Source organism: Crinia signifera, chromosome 5, assembly GCF_055691185.1.
Source record: "Crinia signifera chromosome 5, ASM5569118v1, whole genome shotgun sequence".
Lineage (NCBI taxonomy): Eukaryota > Metazoa > Chordata > Amphibia > Anura > Myobatrachidae > Crinia > Crinia signifera.
This window is the reverse complement of record NC_139221.1, coordinates 136,439,212-136,452,849: the sequence shown is the minus strand read 5'-3', so window position 1 is coordinate 136,452,849 and position 13,638 is coordinate 136,439,212. Positions and strand designations below refer to the sequence as shown.

The 13,638-nt window shown below is 44.8% G+C and overlaps 1 protein-coding gene across 1 annotated transcript; it reads right to left on the bottom strand.

Moving 5' to 3' along the window:
- Positions 1-3,578: 3,578 nt before the first annotated feature.
- Positions 3,579-12,563, bottom strand: LOC146080609 (uncharacterized). The gene is made up of 2 exons (XM_083188081.1): positions 12,124-12,563; positions 3,579-5,825 (listed from the first exon to the last, which is right to left on the bottom strand). Exon 2 carries the CDS (start codon positions 5,462-5,464, stop codon positions 4,550-4,552), a length of 915 nt encoding a protein of 304 aa, XP_083044207.1. The 5' UTR covers positions 5,465-5,825; positions 12,124-12,563; the 3' UTR covers positions 3,579-4,549.
- Positions 12,564-13,638: the final 1,075 nt, after the last annotated feature.

Genomic DNA, 13,638 nt, shown 5'->3' with positions numbered 1-13,638 from the left:
GAGCAGGATGCCGTTGTCCCGCCGACTGAGGATTGGGACGCGTGTTAGGCTGAGACGCACGCGTGTCCCAGTTCAGTGTAGCCCCTGCCCGCCGGCACTCGCCAGAGGAGAGAGGCCAAAGATGACGGGGCTACAGCTGTGTGTGTATATATATATATATATATATATATATATATCCAGGTTTGTTGTTTGGCACTCTTGGATAAATGATCAATGGAGAGAGGCCAAAGATGACAGGGCTACAGCTGTGTGTGTATATATATATATATATATATATATATATATATATATCCAGGTTTGTTGTTTGGCACTCTTGGATAAATGATCAATTGCCCGGGAGAAAGATATTTAATGTGAGGCGGTCACCCCGTCGTCAGCACAAAAGCTCAATCAATGTGACAAACCAGAGTGCAGTGCTTAAATAATAAACTTACAGTTGGATGACCCTCTGGGCTGCTCCATCACCCGACCGGGGCTGCCGTCATCTACTTCCGGCTGCTAGCAGGAAGTGACCCTTCAGGACTCCGAGCGGGGAGGTCACAGGCACTAAGGGAAAAAGTGCAATATGCATATTAGTGCAAAACAAGCAATGAATAAGACAGTGTAAGCAAGATATACTCACTGATTACATGACATGATAATAATGATGTAATAAAGTGCAATGTGTTAAAAAAGATAAAAAACGTTGGTACTTGTGTATTATAGCGGCGCCCCCGATTTCCATAGCGCAATGTTTTAATCGCGTTGCATCGCATGCCATGCACCCGATGGCATGCGATGCGATGCAACGCGATTTTTGGCCCCTATAGGGTGCTTTTAAGCACCGTAATGGGTGTTTACAATGTTAAATGCACACCCACGCCACCCCCCACTATAAACGTGAACCGGAAGCGTGGCGAGCGCAGCGAGCCCGCAAGGTGGCGGCGGTACGTGTCCTCCGACCTTTTCATACCCCCGCTATCCACGTCGGCGTGGAGTTGAGAATAGAAAGTGTGCTGAGCACAGCGAGCCACCGAGCCCGACGCGTGGCGACCGAACGCGGATACCTTCACAGGTATCGGAGTCCCCTCACGGGCTTCACAGGTATCCGCGTCCCCTCGCGGGGCGCGCTGCGCTCGCCACGCTTCGGGCTCGGTGGCTCGCTGCGCTCGCCACACTTTCTATTCTCAACTCCACGCCGACGTGGATAGTGGGGGTATGAAAAGGTCGGAGGACGCGTACCGCCGCCCCTCGCCGGCTTGCTACGCTTGCCACGCTTCGGGTTTATGTTTATAGTGGGGGGGTGGCGTGGGGGTGCATTTAACATTGTAAGCACCCATTAGGGTGCTTATACAATGTTTAATCGCATCGCATCGCATTGTATGCCATATACAATGCCATACAATTATTAAATTGTATGGCATTGTACAATATCGCGCGATATCACGTTGCATCGCATACCATCGTATGCCTTATGGTATGCAATGCGATGGGCGCTGCCAAAATACACAAGTACCAAAACGTTTTTCCCACAGCTATAATCCTGCTGGTGTGAGTCCAGTTCTTTATTTGACGCTACAAAGAAAGCAAATGAGTGCCATGATATGAAGGCTGTTAATATTTCTTGGGAGGGAGCGTGCGGGCACCATGGTGGACGTTAAGTTGTTCTGAGTGCCGGACCCTATGCTTATATATATAAAATGTATTTACAGGACATGTAGCACATAAAGCTGTATCCTTGGCTAGAGGGGTGGCTGGACTCTGGACTGGTGACCTGGGATCTACTTTTTTTTCACTTATGTAGCTGTCACCAATAGCTTGACTTAAACTGCATGGCATCAAGATGGCGGCACGAGGAGATCGCAAGGCCCTGCGTCTCCATTTCTATGGCATATTGCTGATTTACCTTGTTGTCCAGGGGCTGATAGGAGGGGTGGATGCCGCCCACCTAGTGTACATGCCGGCAGAGATACTCCGCATTGGAGTGCGGTGGATGGATGGCGGCCAGAACAGTGTCTGCGGCCGCAGAAGCAGCGCGGTGGAGGGGAGGACGGCGGACGCTGTCTGGCGTGACCCGGCGGTTATCATGGAGCCGGAGGTCACCTATCCTGTCTGGCCGGGTAGTGGACGGAGGAGGTGGCGGGACAGAAAGCAGAGGAGGGGGAAGAGAGGAGGAATGCGTGAGAAGCTGAGACAGGCACCCTCTCGGCTTCCACTACCTACTATATTCCTGGCTAACGTAAGGTCCCTGTTGAATAAAATGGAGGAGCTGCAAATTAACATCAGGCACAGTAAGAGATTTTCTGACTGCAATGTTACCATCTTCACAGAGTCATGGTTAAATGATAGCATACCAGATAGTGCTATTGTGTTGCCTGACCGTTGTGTTGTTAGGGCTGACAGAATCTCCACTGATGCTGGGAAATCTAGAGGAGGAGGGCTATGCATATACATCAATAATGCATGGTGCTGACCTCGAATTCCTCATGATCAAGTGCAGACCCTTTTATTTACCCCGGGAGTTTACTTCTATTTTTTTATAGCAGTTTACATTCCCCCAGATGCTACGGCAAATGTGGCCATGGAGGGCTTGTATAAATCCATCAATAAACATATGACTGCCAATCCAGAGGCGGCGTTTATAGCTGCTGGTGATTTTAATCACACAAATTTAAAATCAGTTCTGCCAAAATATTATCAGCATGTCTCTTGTAAAACAAGAGGTGACAGAACCCTGGATCATGTATACACCAATATCCGTGATGCATATAAAGTGGCCGCCCTTCCCCATCTGGGGCAATCAGACCATGTATCTTTATTTCTCTCCCCGAAGTATACTACACTACGACAAAAGACGGAACCAACCGTTAAGGACATTAAGGTTTGGCCTGCGGGAGCTGATGCATTATTGCAGGAGAAGTTTGGACTTACTGAATGGAGTTCATTTAGATCATATGAACCTTGGGGGTCTAATGTAATTGCTGATTTAAACCTGTATGCTTCTGTTAGGAGTAGTTTTTAACCTACCTCCTGAGGTGGACTCTAACCTACCTCTGGATAGGGAGTTGGACTTTAACCAATCTTCCTTTATCCCTTCTTCCTCAATTTGATGGCCCCCCTTAGAGCTCCGTGAGTGTTAACCCTGTATATGCTGATCAGAAAAGAAGACCATCATGTATGCAAGGTACAACACTGATTTATTGTTTACACATACAGCATATTTATACAGTATAGCATGCATGGGCTCGACAAGAGATGATTGGATGATACAGGGGTGTAGCAGGGAGGAGTTCCAGTTACTGTCTAGGGGATATATGTTATTATTATACAAGGACATGGGAGAACAGACAGTTTTTGTAGAAAACATGTGAAATACATCTTAAAGGAAATAACCTTGAGCAAAGCAGCCTTGAGCAGCAGCAGACTGTCACAAAGCAGAATAGAAACTTGTAATTTTCCACTCACTATAAGGCATTTGAGACAAGATGGAGAACAGCATACAAAATGGTGTATAAATCCTTTCAATCCCCTCTTAGAATCATAATTTATTTAAATTATTTGATTCTCACGTGTGCTTTGCCTTTTAATACGCTGTTCCCTCACATATGTAGCATAGTCATCGGGTGTAGGGGTTTCAGAGGAAAGATCAATATACATAATAGCTACAGGTGTTGTGGTACCTATATATTTGGAAACTATTCTCCTGCCTAGTGGAAAAATACAGTAAGCAACGATTATGATGAACAGAAGTACAGTAAGTGTAATGATACCTAGTTGAGTTAAGGCATGTTTCCAGTTGCTCATCCAGCCGAACCAAGCAGCCCAGGGGTCAGTGACACCTGAGTTTTCCTTGAGCTCTCGGGATAAGTCTTCTAATTTTTTAATGGCTAGTGTGACTTTGCCATTGGGACCTGTATTGTCAGGAATGAAGGTGCAACATCCTGCAACTGTGTTTATGTATACACATGTACCACCTTTCTCGGCCAAGATCATATCCAGGGCCATGCGATTCTGGAATGTCATCTGTGATGTGGCCTCCAGTTGTTCTGCAATACCTTTCAAGGCATCCTTTGTATCATTAACAAATCTCTGTTGATTATAATACATATAGTTTATCCATGCAACATTCTTATTGATTGTAACCTGGGGCAGCAGAGATTCAAAGCCAGCAGCTACTTCATCTCGGGCCTTGAACTCGTCTGGGACACCCCGGGGTACACCAATAGTATCAATGTATACGTGTGGGTCAAAGCTTTCCAGTGGGGTACTTCTCTTTTGTCTAGGGTGTGGGTTAGGTAGGGGTGAAGGTGTTTCAATGGCTGTTGGCAAAATATGGATAGGCATAATGATTTTTGAGAGAGCACATTCGCCTCTCCATACACTGTCAAGCTTTGCTCTAATTTTCATGTCCCCACAAATGAAATAAATGTCACCAAGGGATTTCTTCATGATGGGTAAGGTTACATACCTGCGGATGGCACAGTAACCATCCGGGAATGTTTTCAGATCTACCCCCTTAGTGACATTAGAACAGTAACAAGTATAGTTGCCTGGATATATGGTGATTGTGTTACCTGGATTGGTGTTTTTTTCCTAAGATGGGGTAGTTCTTCTTCCATAACTCACATTCATTATCTTTAGTTTTATTGCCAGTGTATAAGGTAAAAAAACATTCATCCTCTGATTCTGGTATGTTAAGGGGGACGGTACCAAGGTGGGGTCTGGACTTAGCACATACATAACAGTCAGTTCGGTTAGTCTGTCGTGCATTGTATTTCATCAATTCTAACCAAAGATTCACATCAGCTAAACCTGTCTCTATGGACATGGTGTCCTCATATGTGGGATTACTGATAGCAACCATATCTTTAAAGGTACTTATGTGTGGTTTGAATGGGGATAATGGCTGGGGCCTGGCGGGGGATGGTGGCTTACGGAGGGAAAGGTATTCCTGATTGTTAAACATATCTTTGAGATAGAATTGTTGTCTATCACTGGCATATCCACCTCCCCACCATACCCCTAGAACATACATTCCAGCATCACTGGGGCTGGGATTTTCAATATTTATAGTGCAATAATAGTCATATCTACCGTCATCCTTAGTGATAGTCATCCTAGAAAGTAATGGCTTACCATACTTGTCCTTTCGATCAATAGCCAAGGTGGGTTTGTATGCCCAGTCGATACCTGAATTCCACCCCACTGCTCCCCAATAATTGCAGTTATTTCCCCAATAATAATCATCTGTGACACAAATATATACATTTTTTGTCTGGCTGAGAGCTGATTTGGATGGCATGGACCACATGTTACTAGGTATGACCGTATCATAGTTTATTCGGTAAGTGGCCACGCGAGTGGTAGATGAATTGTACCAAAGGGTAAGCACATCATCCTGACTGGTAATATCCACTTCTGCGGTACAGAAATTATAAAGAACAAGAGCGAGTAAAGTCAGCAGAGCTAAGATAGGGGGAATCATTTCCTTCAAGGGTCCTCTCGGCCTCAGTAGGAATTCCGTTTTCCTCGATGTCTGGATCCCCTACCGGCAATTCTTCTCCTCGTAGGAGGTCAGAGTTATTAACTCCCGTTAGTACCTCACTGGTCCGGTCTGTGTCAATCTCAGGATCGGTGTCGACCTCTGTGTCGAAAGTAGTTGGAGTAGGGATTTTCTTCACTCTGGATGCGTGGATCCACGTTGGGTTGTCATCGGTGAGCACAGCAGTTCTTGTCACAGCGACCACCTCTGTCTCAGGACCGTAGGAGAAATCACCTGGATTCTTGTTGCGTGGAAGGACTTTAACCACAACTTTGTCTCCGACTTGGAATGGATGTGTAGGTTTCTGTGGATGACAAGGATTTTTAAGTACAACTTCATGTTCGATTTCGTCTAGTCTGTGTATTAAAGTTCTTACATATTCTTCTCTGATTACTTCTAAATCTCCTGCTTGTGTGACTAGTGGTTTCCTTGCCCAGGGGGTGGGGAAGGGGCGTCCCATTAGTATTTCAAAAGGGGAGTAACCTAGAGTCTTTTGTGGCGTCATTCTTATTTCAGCTAACACAATAGGAAGGACTTGCTTCCATTTTGTGAAGGTGCCCCCAGTAGCCTTTCTCAATTTATCCTTCAAGGTGCGGTTCATGCGTTCGACAATAGCTGAACTCTGTGGGTGGTACGGAATGTGGAATTTCCAATCTATTTGGAGGGCTTTAACTAGTTCAGCAGTGACTTTGGCAGTAAAAGCAGAACCTTTATCACTATTGATTTGTAGCGGGCATCCCCAGCGCGGAATGATCTCCTGCGTGAGAATGCGGGCTACAGTTTTTGCATCTTCGGACTTTGTTGGATATGCCTCCGCCCAGCGTGAGAACATATCAACTATGACCAAAGCGTATTCCTGTTTCCCTGTACCTGGTATATGGGTAAAATCAATCTGCAGGTGAGTAAACGGAGTGGTGGGGTATTCAAGATGTTGGTGTTTTGCTTTATTGGGATTGTTAGGGTTGTTTCTAAGACACACAATACATCTACTAACATATTGGGTGACAAGTTCTTTTGCATTTGTGATGTAAAAATCATTGGTGAGGAGCAGTGTTGTCGTGACTTTGCTGTGGTGACCTACTCCGTGATAGTGTGCTATGAACAGTGAGGCACTTGTTTGGGGGATACAGGGTTTCCCCTCTTTGCAGATTAATCCAGTCCGTGGATTCTTCTGCAGAATTGGGTATGTCCAATCTGATAAATCAGAGTTAGAGGCAGTTGCCTGTAATTCTGTAAGTAAGTATGTGTCTTCTAGTGACGGTGGTGACATTATGGTAAGTGTGAGGTTGTATGTGGATGTGGCAGCAGCTTGTTTTGCAGCAGTGTCAGCGAGGGCATTGCCTCGTGAGATATCATCTTTTCCACCAGTATGTGCTTTGCAATGGAGAATGGCAATGTGTGAGGGCAATGTGATTGCGTGCAATAAGTCAGCAATAAGTTGGGCATGTGAGATGCCTTTTCCATCAGCGCCTGTGAAACCTCGGCGCTGCCAAATCATGCCGTGGTCGTGAACAACGCCATAAGCAAATTTGGAGTCTGTGTAAATGTTGACAGGTTTTCCTGTGTACAAGTGACAAGCTCTGGTGAGAGCGATTAGCTCAGCAGCCTGTGCTGATTGCAGAGGAACTGCTTTTGCTTCAAGGACAGTTTGAGGAAGTTTAACTACTGCGTAGCCTGCCTGGTATGTTTTGTCATTTGGTCGACTGCAGGAGCCGTCGACAAAAATTATGTCGGCGTCGGGTATGGGTACAGCCGACATGTCACTTCTGGGTGAAGTTTCTGAGTCGATTGTCAGAGAACAGTCATGTGGGGGAGGTGCTTCGTCATCAGGTCCTTTTAAGCCTAAAAGGGCATTAAGTATGGGCACAGGTCCTTCTGTATTTGTAGCATATTTGATAACAAGTGATGGGTTACCTAGTAAGAGTACCTCATAACCACTAAGTCTTTGGGCCGACATGTGTTGCGTATGTAAGCCTTTTAAGATGGACAGGACGTTGTGGGTAGTGTGAAGGATGGTGTTGTGTCCTAAAGTGAGTGTGGCAGCCATTTCAACAACCATTGCACAGGCAGCCAGCGCTCGAAGACAAGCAGGCATTCCTTGTACAGTGACCGGCATTACCTTTGAAAAGAATGCGACAGGGCGCATTTTGCCTCCATGACCTTGGGTGAGCACGCCCGCCACAGTTTTACAAGTGTCCCTTGCAAACAAATGAAATGGCAAAACATAGTTGGGGAGACCAAGCGCGGGACTTTTAACTAACATTGCTTTGAGCTTTTCATATGCAGAAAACATTTCATTTGACCATTGTATGACTTTGGGTTTGTCTTTGAGTGTGCACTGTCTCAAGATATTATCGTAATAGGAACAATCAGAAATCCACTGTCTGCAGTAGTTTACCATACCCAAGAAAGACAGCATATCCTTCTGGGTAGCTGGGGTGACCAGGCCCAGTACAGACTGTATGCGTTGTGGACTGATTTTCCTTTCTCCCTCAGAGAGCACAAAACCCAAGTAATTGACATGCTTTTGACACCATTGCATTTTTGTTCTGGACACTTTATGTCCACATTCACATAACCAGTTCAATAATGATATACCATCTTCCCGGCTGGCTTCCTCCGTTGGACTACAGAGTAGCAGATCATCTGCATACTGTAGCAGGACTGAACCACAGGGGGGGTGCCAGGGTGCCAATGTGGCTTGGAGGACTATGCTATAGACCACTGGGGAGTCAATATAGCCTTGTGGTAAACGACACCAAGTCATTTGTTTACCTTCAAAAGAAAAAGCAAAAAGTAATTGGGTCTCTGCATCTATTGGAATGCTGAAAAATGCGTTCTTCAGATCGGCTACTGTGAAAAATGCTGCGTCTGCAGGGATGGCTGAAATGAGTGTGTTAATGTCTGGCACTATTGGTGCAATTGGGACTATGAGGTCATTTACCTTCCTCAAGTCCTGTACAAATCTAATACTTCCATCAGCCTTAGCGACCGGGTTGATGGGTGTGCAGTATGGTGAGATCACATATCTCAGTATGCCTTCTTTTAAAAACTCCTGTATCATTGGTCTAAGACCGTCAATTTTCTCTGATGATAAAGGGTATTGTTTGCTGTACACGTGACTAGAGTCTGGCTTGAGTTTGGCTTTGTATGGTGTACAGGGTATGAGGCCTGTGTCATAGGGACCCTTGGCCCAAATTTCTGCATTGATTTTGTCAATTGAGGTATCAAGTGAATCTTGGGACATTAGGAAGTGTGGTGAAGTGACGTGAAGTCCACTTCCTTTGGGTGAGGGTGTAATGGAGATGTGGAATTTGTTGAAAAGATCCCTTCCCAACAAGTTAACAGGGCATTCTGAAATAACCCTGAACTGATGTTCTCCTAAGTAATGTCCGTTCATGGACTGTATGATCAGTTCGTCAGTCAGATAAGTGTCAGTGGGTATCCCATTGATTCCCATTGAAGGAGTAGTCTTTTGCAATTCACCATCATAGTGTAATGAACACAGGACACTGGTTGTGGCACCGCTATCTACCAAAAAGGGTAGCTTCTTTCCATTAACATATAAAGTGATAAGGGGTGCGTCTTCCCAGTGTGTGGTGAATTGTACAAAAGATAGGACACCCTCCTTCGGGCCCCGTCACAAGGTGGGGTCGGACCAATCAACTCTAAAACGTACATGTTCTTGGACGGGTGTGGGGCCACGTGCTGCTCTGGGTGGCCCTTGTGTGAAAGATGGTTGCTGAGACCTGTGTGTGCCTGGTGGAGGTCGATATGGTTGTTGTGGTCTTTGGGGTGGGAATGGGCATTCCCTAGCCCAGTGTGTGTCTTGGCCACAATTGTAACATGTTGTGTCTTTTGCTATTGTGCCAGTGTTATTATCTCTGTTGTAAAGAGGGGCCCGATGGTGTTGGTGTGGTGGGCCTTGTGGTGGTCTGAAGGGTTTCCTTTGACCATATTGGGGTGCCCTACTCTGTCTATTTGATGGGCCCCTGTTGTCTTGTTGATAACTGTGTGTTGTGACAATTGTCTTTTTCATGTCAAAACATCCAGCTGCCTCCTTTTCATACAAATGGGTCTCAAATTCTTGGAGGGTGTCTGAAGTCCAGGAAGAGACACTTTGTTTAACTGGCGTGGAAATGGAGGGGTGCAGGTTATTGATAAAGGTGGAAATGAGTAAGGAGAATATTTCAAGAAATAGTCCCGCTTCCTCAGTCCAGCATCTTTTAAATCTCTTCCAAAATTCAGTGACTGATTCAGTGGGTTTTTGTTTACACGCCACTGCGACAGGCAATGAGGACCTCATTTTGAAGATCTTGGTCATCCCTGCTTCTATTTCTGTCCACATTGTGGCTATTGCGTCTGAATTATTTAAGGGGTAGTTTTCTGTTCCTACCGTGGTTGTAATGTTTTCGAAACTTTTGATCTTACCCCAATCCCACGCATGGTGATGGTCGATTACATTATCGACAATCAGTTTTATGTCATCATGGGTGTAATTTCTGCCTACACATGCTTTCTTCAGATAGGCAATGGTTCCTGCCGCGGTTACAGAGGGTTTTGGGCAGTGTTTAATGATCCTATTTAGGTCTTCTATGTCAATTGGTTTAACAAGTAATTGGTCACCAATTGTCATGAAGGGACAGTATTGAGTTGTTGTGCCATCATAGGTGGCACCAGATTTTGTTGTCTTCGGGCCAAGTTCTGTAGTAACTAATGATTTGTCTGCTGATACTCTGGTGCTTTTTGCTAAAGGTCCTTTCTCTTCTCCCTCTAACAAAGGCATATCCTCGGTATTAGTTTCCTTTTTATCATCTAATTTAAGATCTGGTTTGGGTGGAGGTGCGGTAGGATGTAGAACATGGTGACCCACGGCCATCATTTCTGTATCCGTGAGGGAAGGGTATACTGGACTGTAAGGTGGAGGTGAAAGGACTTTAATTTCCTTATTGATACGAGTCTCCTCTATTTTATGGAGTTTTGCAGTGACGTCTCTAATTTTCTTTTGTTTCTTTGTCAAATTGGTGTCATGCCAGAAAGGTGCAATAATAAGCCATTGTTCACCTCCTGCACGCATGTATTTCATATCCCAGGTGGGATCTCCTGTATACCAGGGGAAGGCTTCTTTGTCCCCAAGACAAAGACCTTTTATCATTTGCATAAAGAAAGGATAATTAGAGCCGTCTCTAGGGAAGGGGTTGGGACTACATTTTTCCGACCAACCTGCCAGGTTATCTACCCAGGGGTCAATTAGGAAATAGTCTGTAGAAGAATTACGGGCTACATATTCCTTACAAGTTTCATTGGGTAAGGGTGGTGGATAGGAAATTATTTTATTTTTACTAATTTTTGAACCCATGTTTAGTTTATGTCCTTTTATGTTTGTGTGAGAACTTTCTCCACCTTTTAATTTGTTCCTGATGTTCAGGGTCTTGACTAAAGTCAAGGAAATAGAGTAGTTGACTACCTTCAGGTAACTTGTGGATCTGGTCTAAAGTTTTAGGACAGATAATAGGATATGTGAAAAGGTTAATTGGTATATCTGTTAAGAAAAATGGGTATGTCTGATCAATGTATTTTTCAATAAGTCCTGTATCCAAATGACAACCCAATATAATAACGGATTCTAAAACGGTGCCATTAGATGATGTCTTTGTTATGAGTTTAAATCTTGTGGGTTCTCTAATGACAGATGTCAATTTGGGCCAATAATCGTCTCTGTCGGGGTTATGGTACCAGAGGACGATACTACATTTACAATTTAAACAAGTACCTATGTATGGATGCCTGGGGTGTGACATAGACGTAGATGAAGTATGAGAATGGATGAAATATGAGAGCGTGAAAAATTCTTAGTATCCAGACCAGGGGCGCCGTTTCAGTAAGGCAGGAGTGTACCTACAGCAGCAGACTGAAAGGGTTGGTCTTTATCTGAATACTGTGTGAATTATGTATTCACTTTATACATCTCATAAAAATTAATGTTTATGATTGGTTAGTTATAACCACAGACTGTCTACGTGACAGTGGATAGAGTCAAGTGGTTTTATCCTGAAAACTGCATATGAAGCCTCACGTTGCGTTACCCCAAAGAGAGGGGAGCATATAGTCCGCAAGTCTATTGGCATACAGTAATCAATGAGACAAGAGAGAGAAAGAGTTAGTGTGCGTCAACTTACCAACCGCACAAGATGTACAAGTTAAATACATATATCGCATGTGTGTTCACTTACCAACCACACAAGGATATTACACGTAATACAACTTATACTGTAAAAGAAGGATAGTAAGAAATGGCCATATAGAAAAAAGGGCGATCAAATTGAGGTGACTAATGAGCGGACCCCTTAGGTCACTCTTTATATATTACCAGATCACTGATCTGCGTGTGCACACTATAAAACAACCAGCTGAAACTTTACTACTTTTGAAGTAAAGGTCTATACGGATTCAGGATTCGATATGTCCGTGATCCGAGAACAGGCAACAGACCACGTATGGGTGTCAACAGTTCAACGGGAACGAAGATCGAAATCCCGGGCCGGGCCCCCAGCTGTTAGGAGTAGTTTTTAACCTACCTCCTGAGGTGGACTCTAACCTACCTCTGGATAGGGAGTTGGACTTTAACCAATCTTCCTTTATCCCTTCTTCCTCAATTTGATGGCCCCCCTTAGAGCTCCGTGAGTGTTAACCCTGTATATGCTGATCAGAAAAGAAGACCATCATGTATGCAAGGTACAACACTGATTTATTGTTTACACATACAGCATATTTATACAGTATAGCATGCATGGGCTCGACAAGAGATGATTGGATGATACAGGGGTGTAGCAGGGAGGAGTTCCAGTTACTGTCTAGGGGATATATGTTATTATTATACAAGGACATGGGAGAACAGACAGTTTTTGTAGAAAACATGTGAAATACATCTTAAAGGAAATAACCTTGAGCAAAGCAGCCTTGAGCAGCAGCAGACTGTCACAAAGCAGAATAGAAACTTGTAATTTTCCACTCACTATAAGGCATTTGAGACAAGATGGAGAACAGCATACAAAATGGTGTATAAATCCTTTCAGCTTCCTCTGTGCTTGATTATATTAGCGCTACCACTGATAGTGTTACTACCTGGAAAAAGATCTCGATATACCCGAACGAGAAGCCGTGGATGAATAGGGAGGTTCGGCTTCTGTTACGGGCACGTAACATTGCCTTTAGGAAAGGGGATGCTGAAGCTTATGGTAAAGCTAGAGCAGACTTGAAGAAAGGCATTATCAGGGCTAAGCGTTGTTATAAGGTAAAGCTGGAGGATAACTTGGAAAAAGCTGATACCCGCCGTTTATGGCAGGGCATCCGGGGTATTAGTAATTACAAAGCTGATAAAGCTAGTTCATCCCTTCATCTAGATGTCTCCTCAATAAATGAGCTGAACTAATTTTACGCACGGTTTGATAGAGACAATAGTGAAAGGGTAGCCAGAATGCCTCCTTCTGGTCAATCTCTTGTGTTAACATCTGCAGAGGTCCTCGCTGGTCTCGGTCAAATCAATGCGAATAAGTCAGGGGGACCAGATGGCATACCGGGACGAGTACTGAGAGCATGTGCAGAACAGCTGACGGGGGTCTTTACGGACATTTTTAATATGTCCCTGTCTGCGTCGGTTGTTCCTGCTTGCTTTAACCCCTTCCCGACATTTGACGTACATTTACGTCATGGCCGGGATGTACTTCACGACGCATGGCATAAATGTACGTCATGCCATTTAACTGTCACCGCGTCTATAGACGCAGTGACAGTTTGGAGATGTCTGCTGTCCCTGACAGCAGACATGTCCCAGCATGTCCAGGGGGGGCGGCGATGCCTCCCCCCTGTCGGCGATCGCTGTGATTGGCTGTTCAAATGTGAACAGCCAATTACAGCGTTTTCTGTGTACCGGCGAATAACGTTCGCCGGTGACACAGGGATCGGTGGTGATTGGTGCTGTAAAGTACAGCACCAATCACCACGGTGTGTAAGGGTGACACTGGTGTCACCCCACCTCACCCCACCCGCCCCCAAAGGCCGTGATTGGTTTGTCGGACCGACGGACCAATCACAGCCATGGAGGGTGATTTAAACTA

What these genes read in the sequence shown, in the direction of transcription:
- LOC146080609 (XM_083188081.1), bottom strand. Translation starts at nt 5,464, where the DNA reads ATGATTCCCCCTATCTTAGCTCTGCTGACTTTACTCGCTCTTGTTCTT.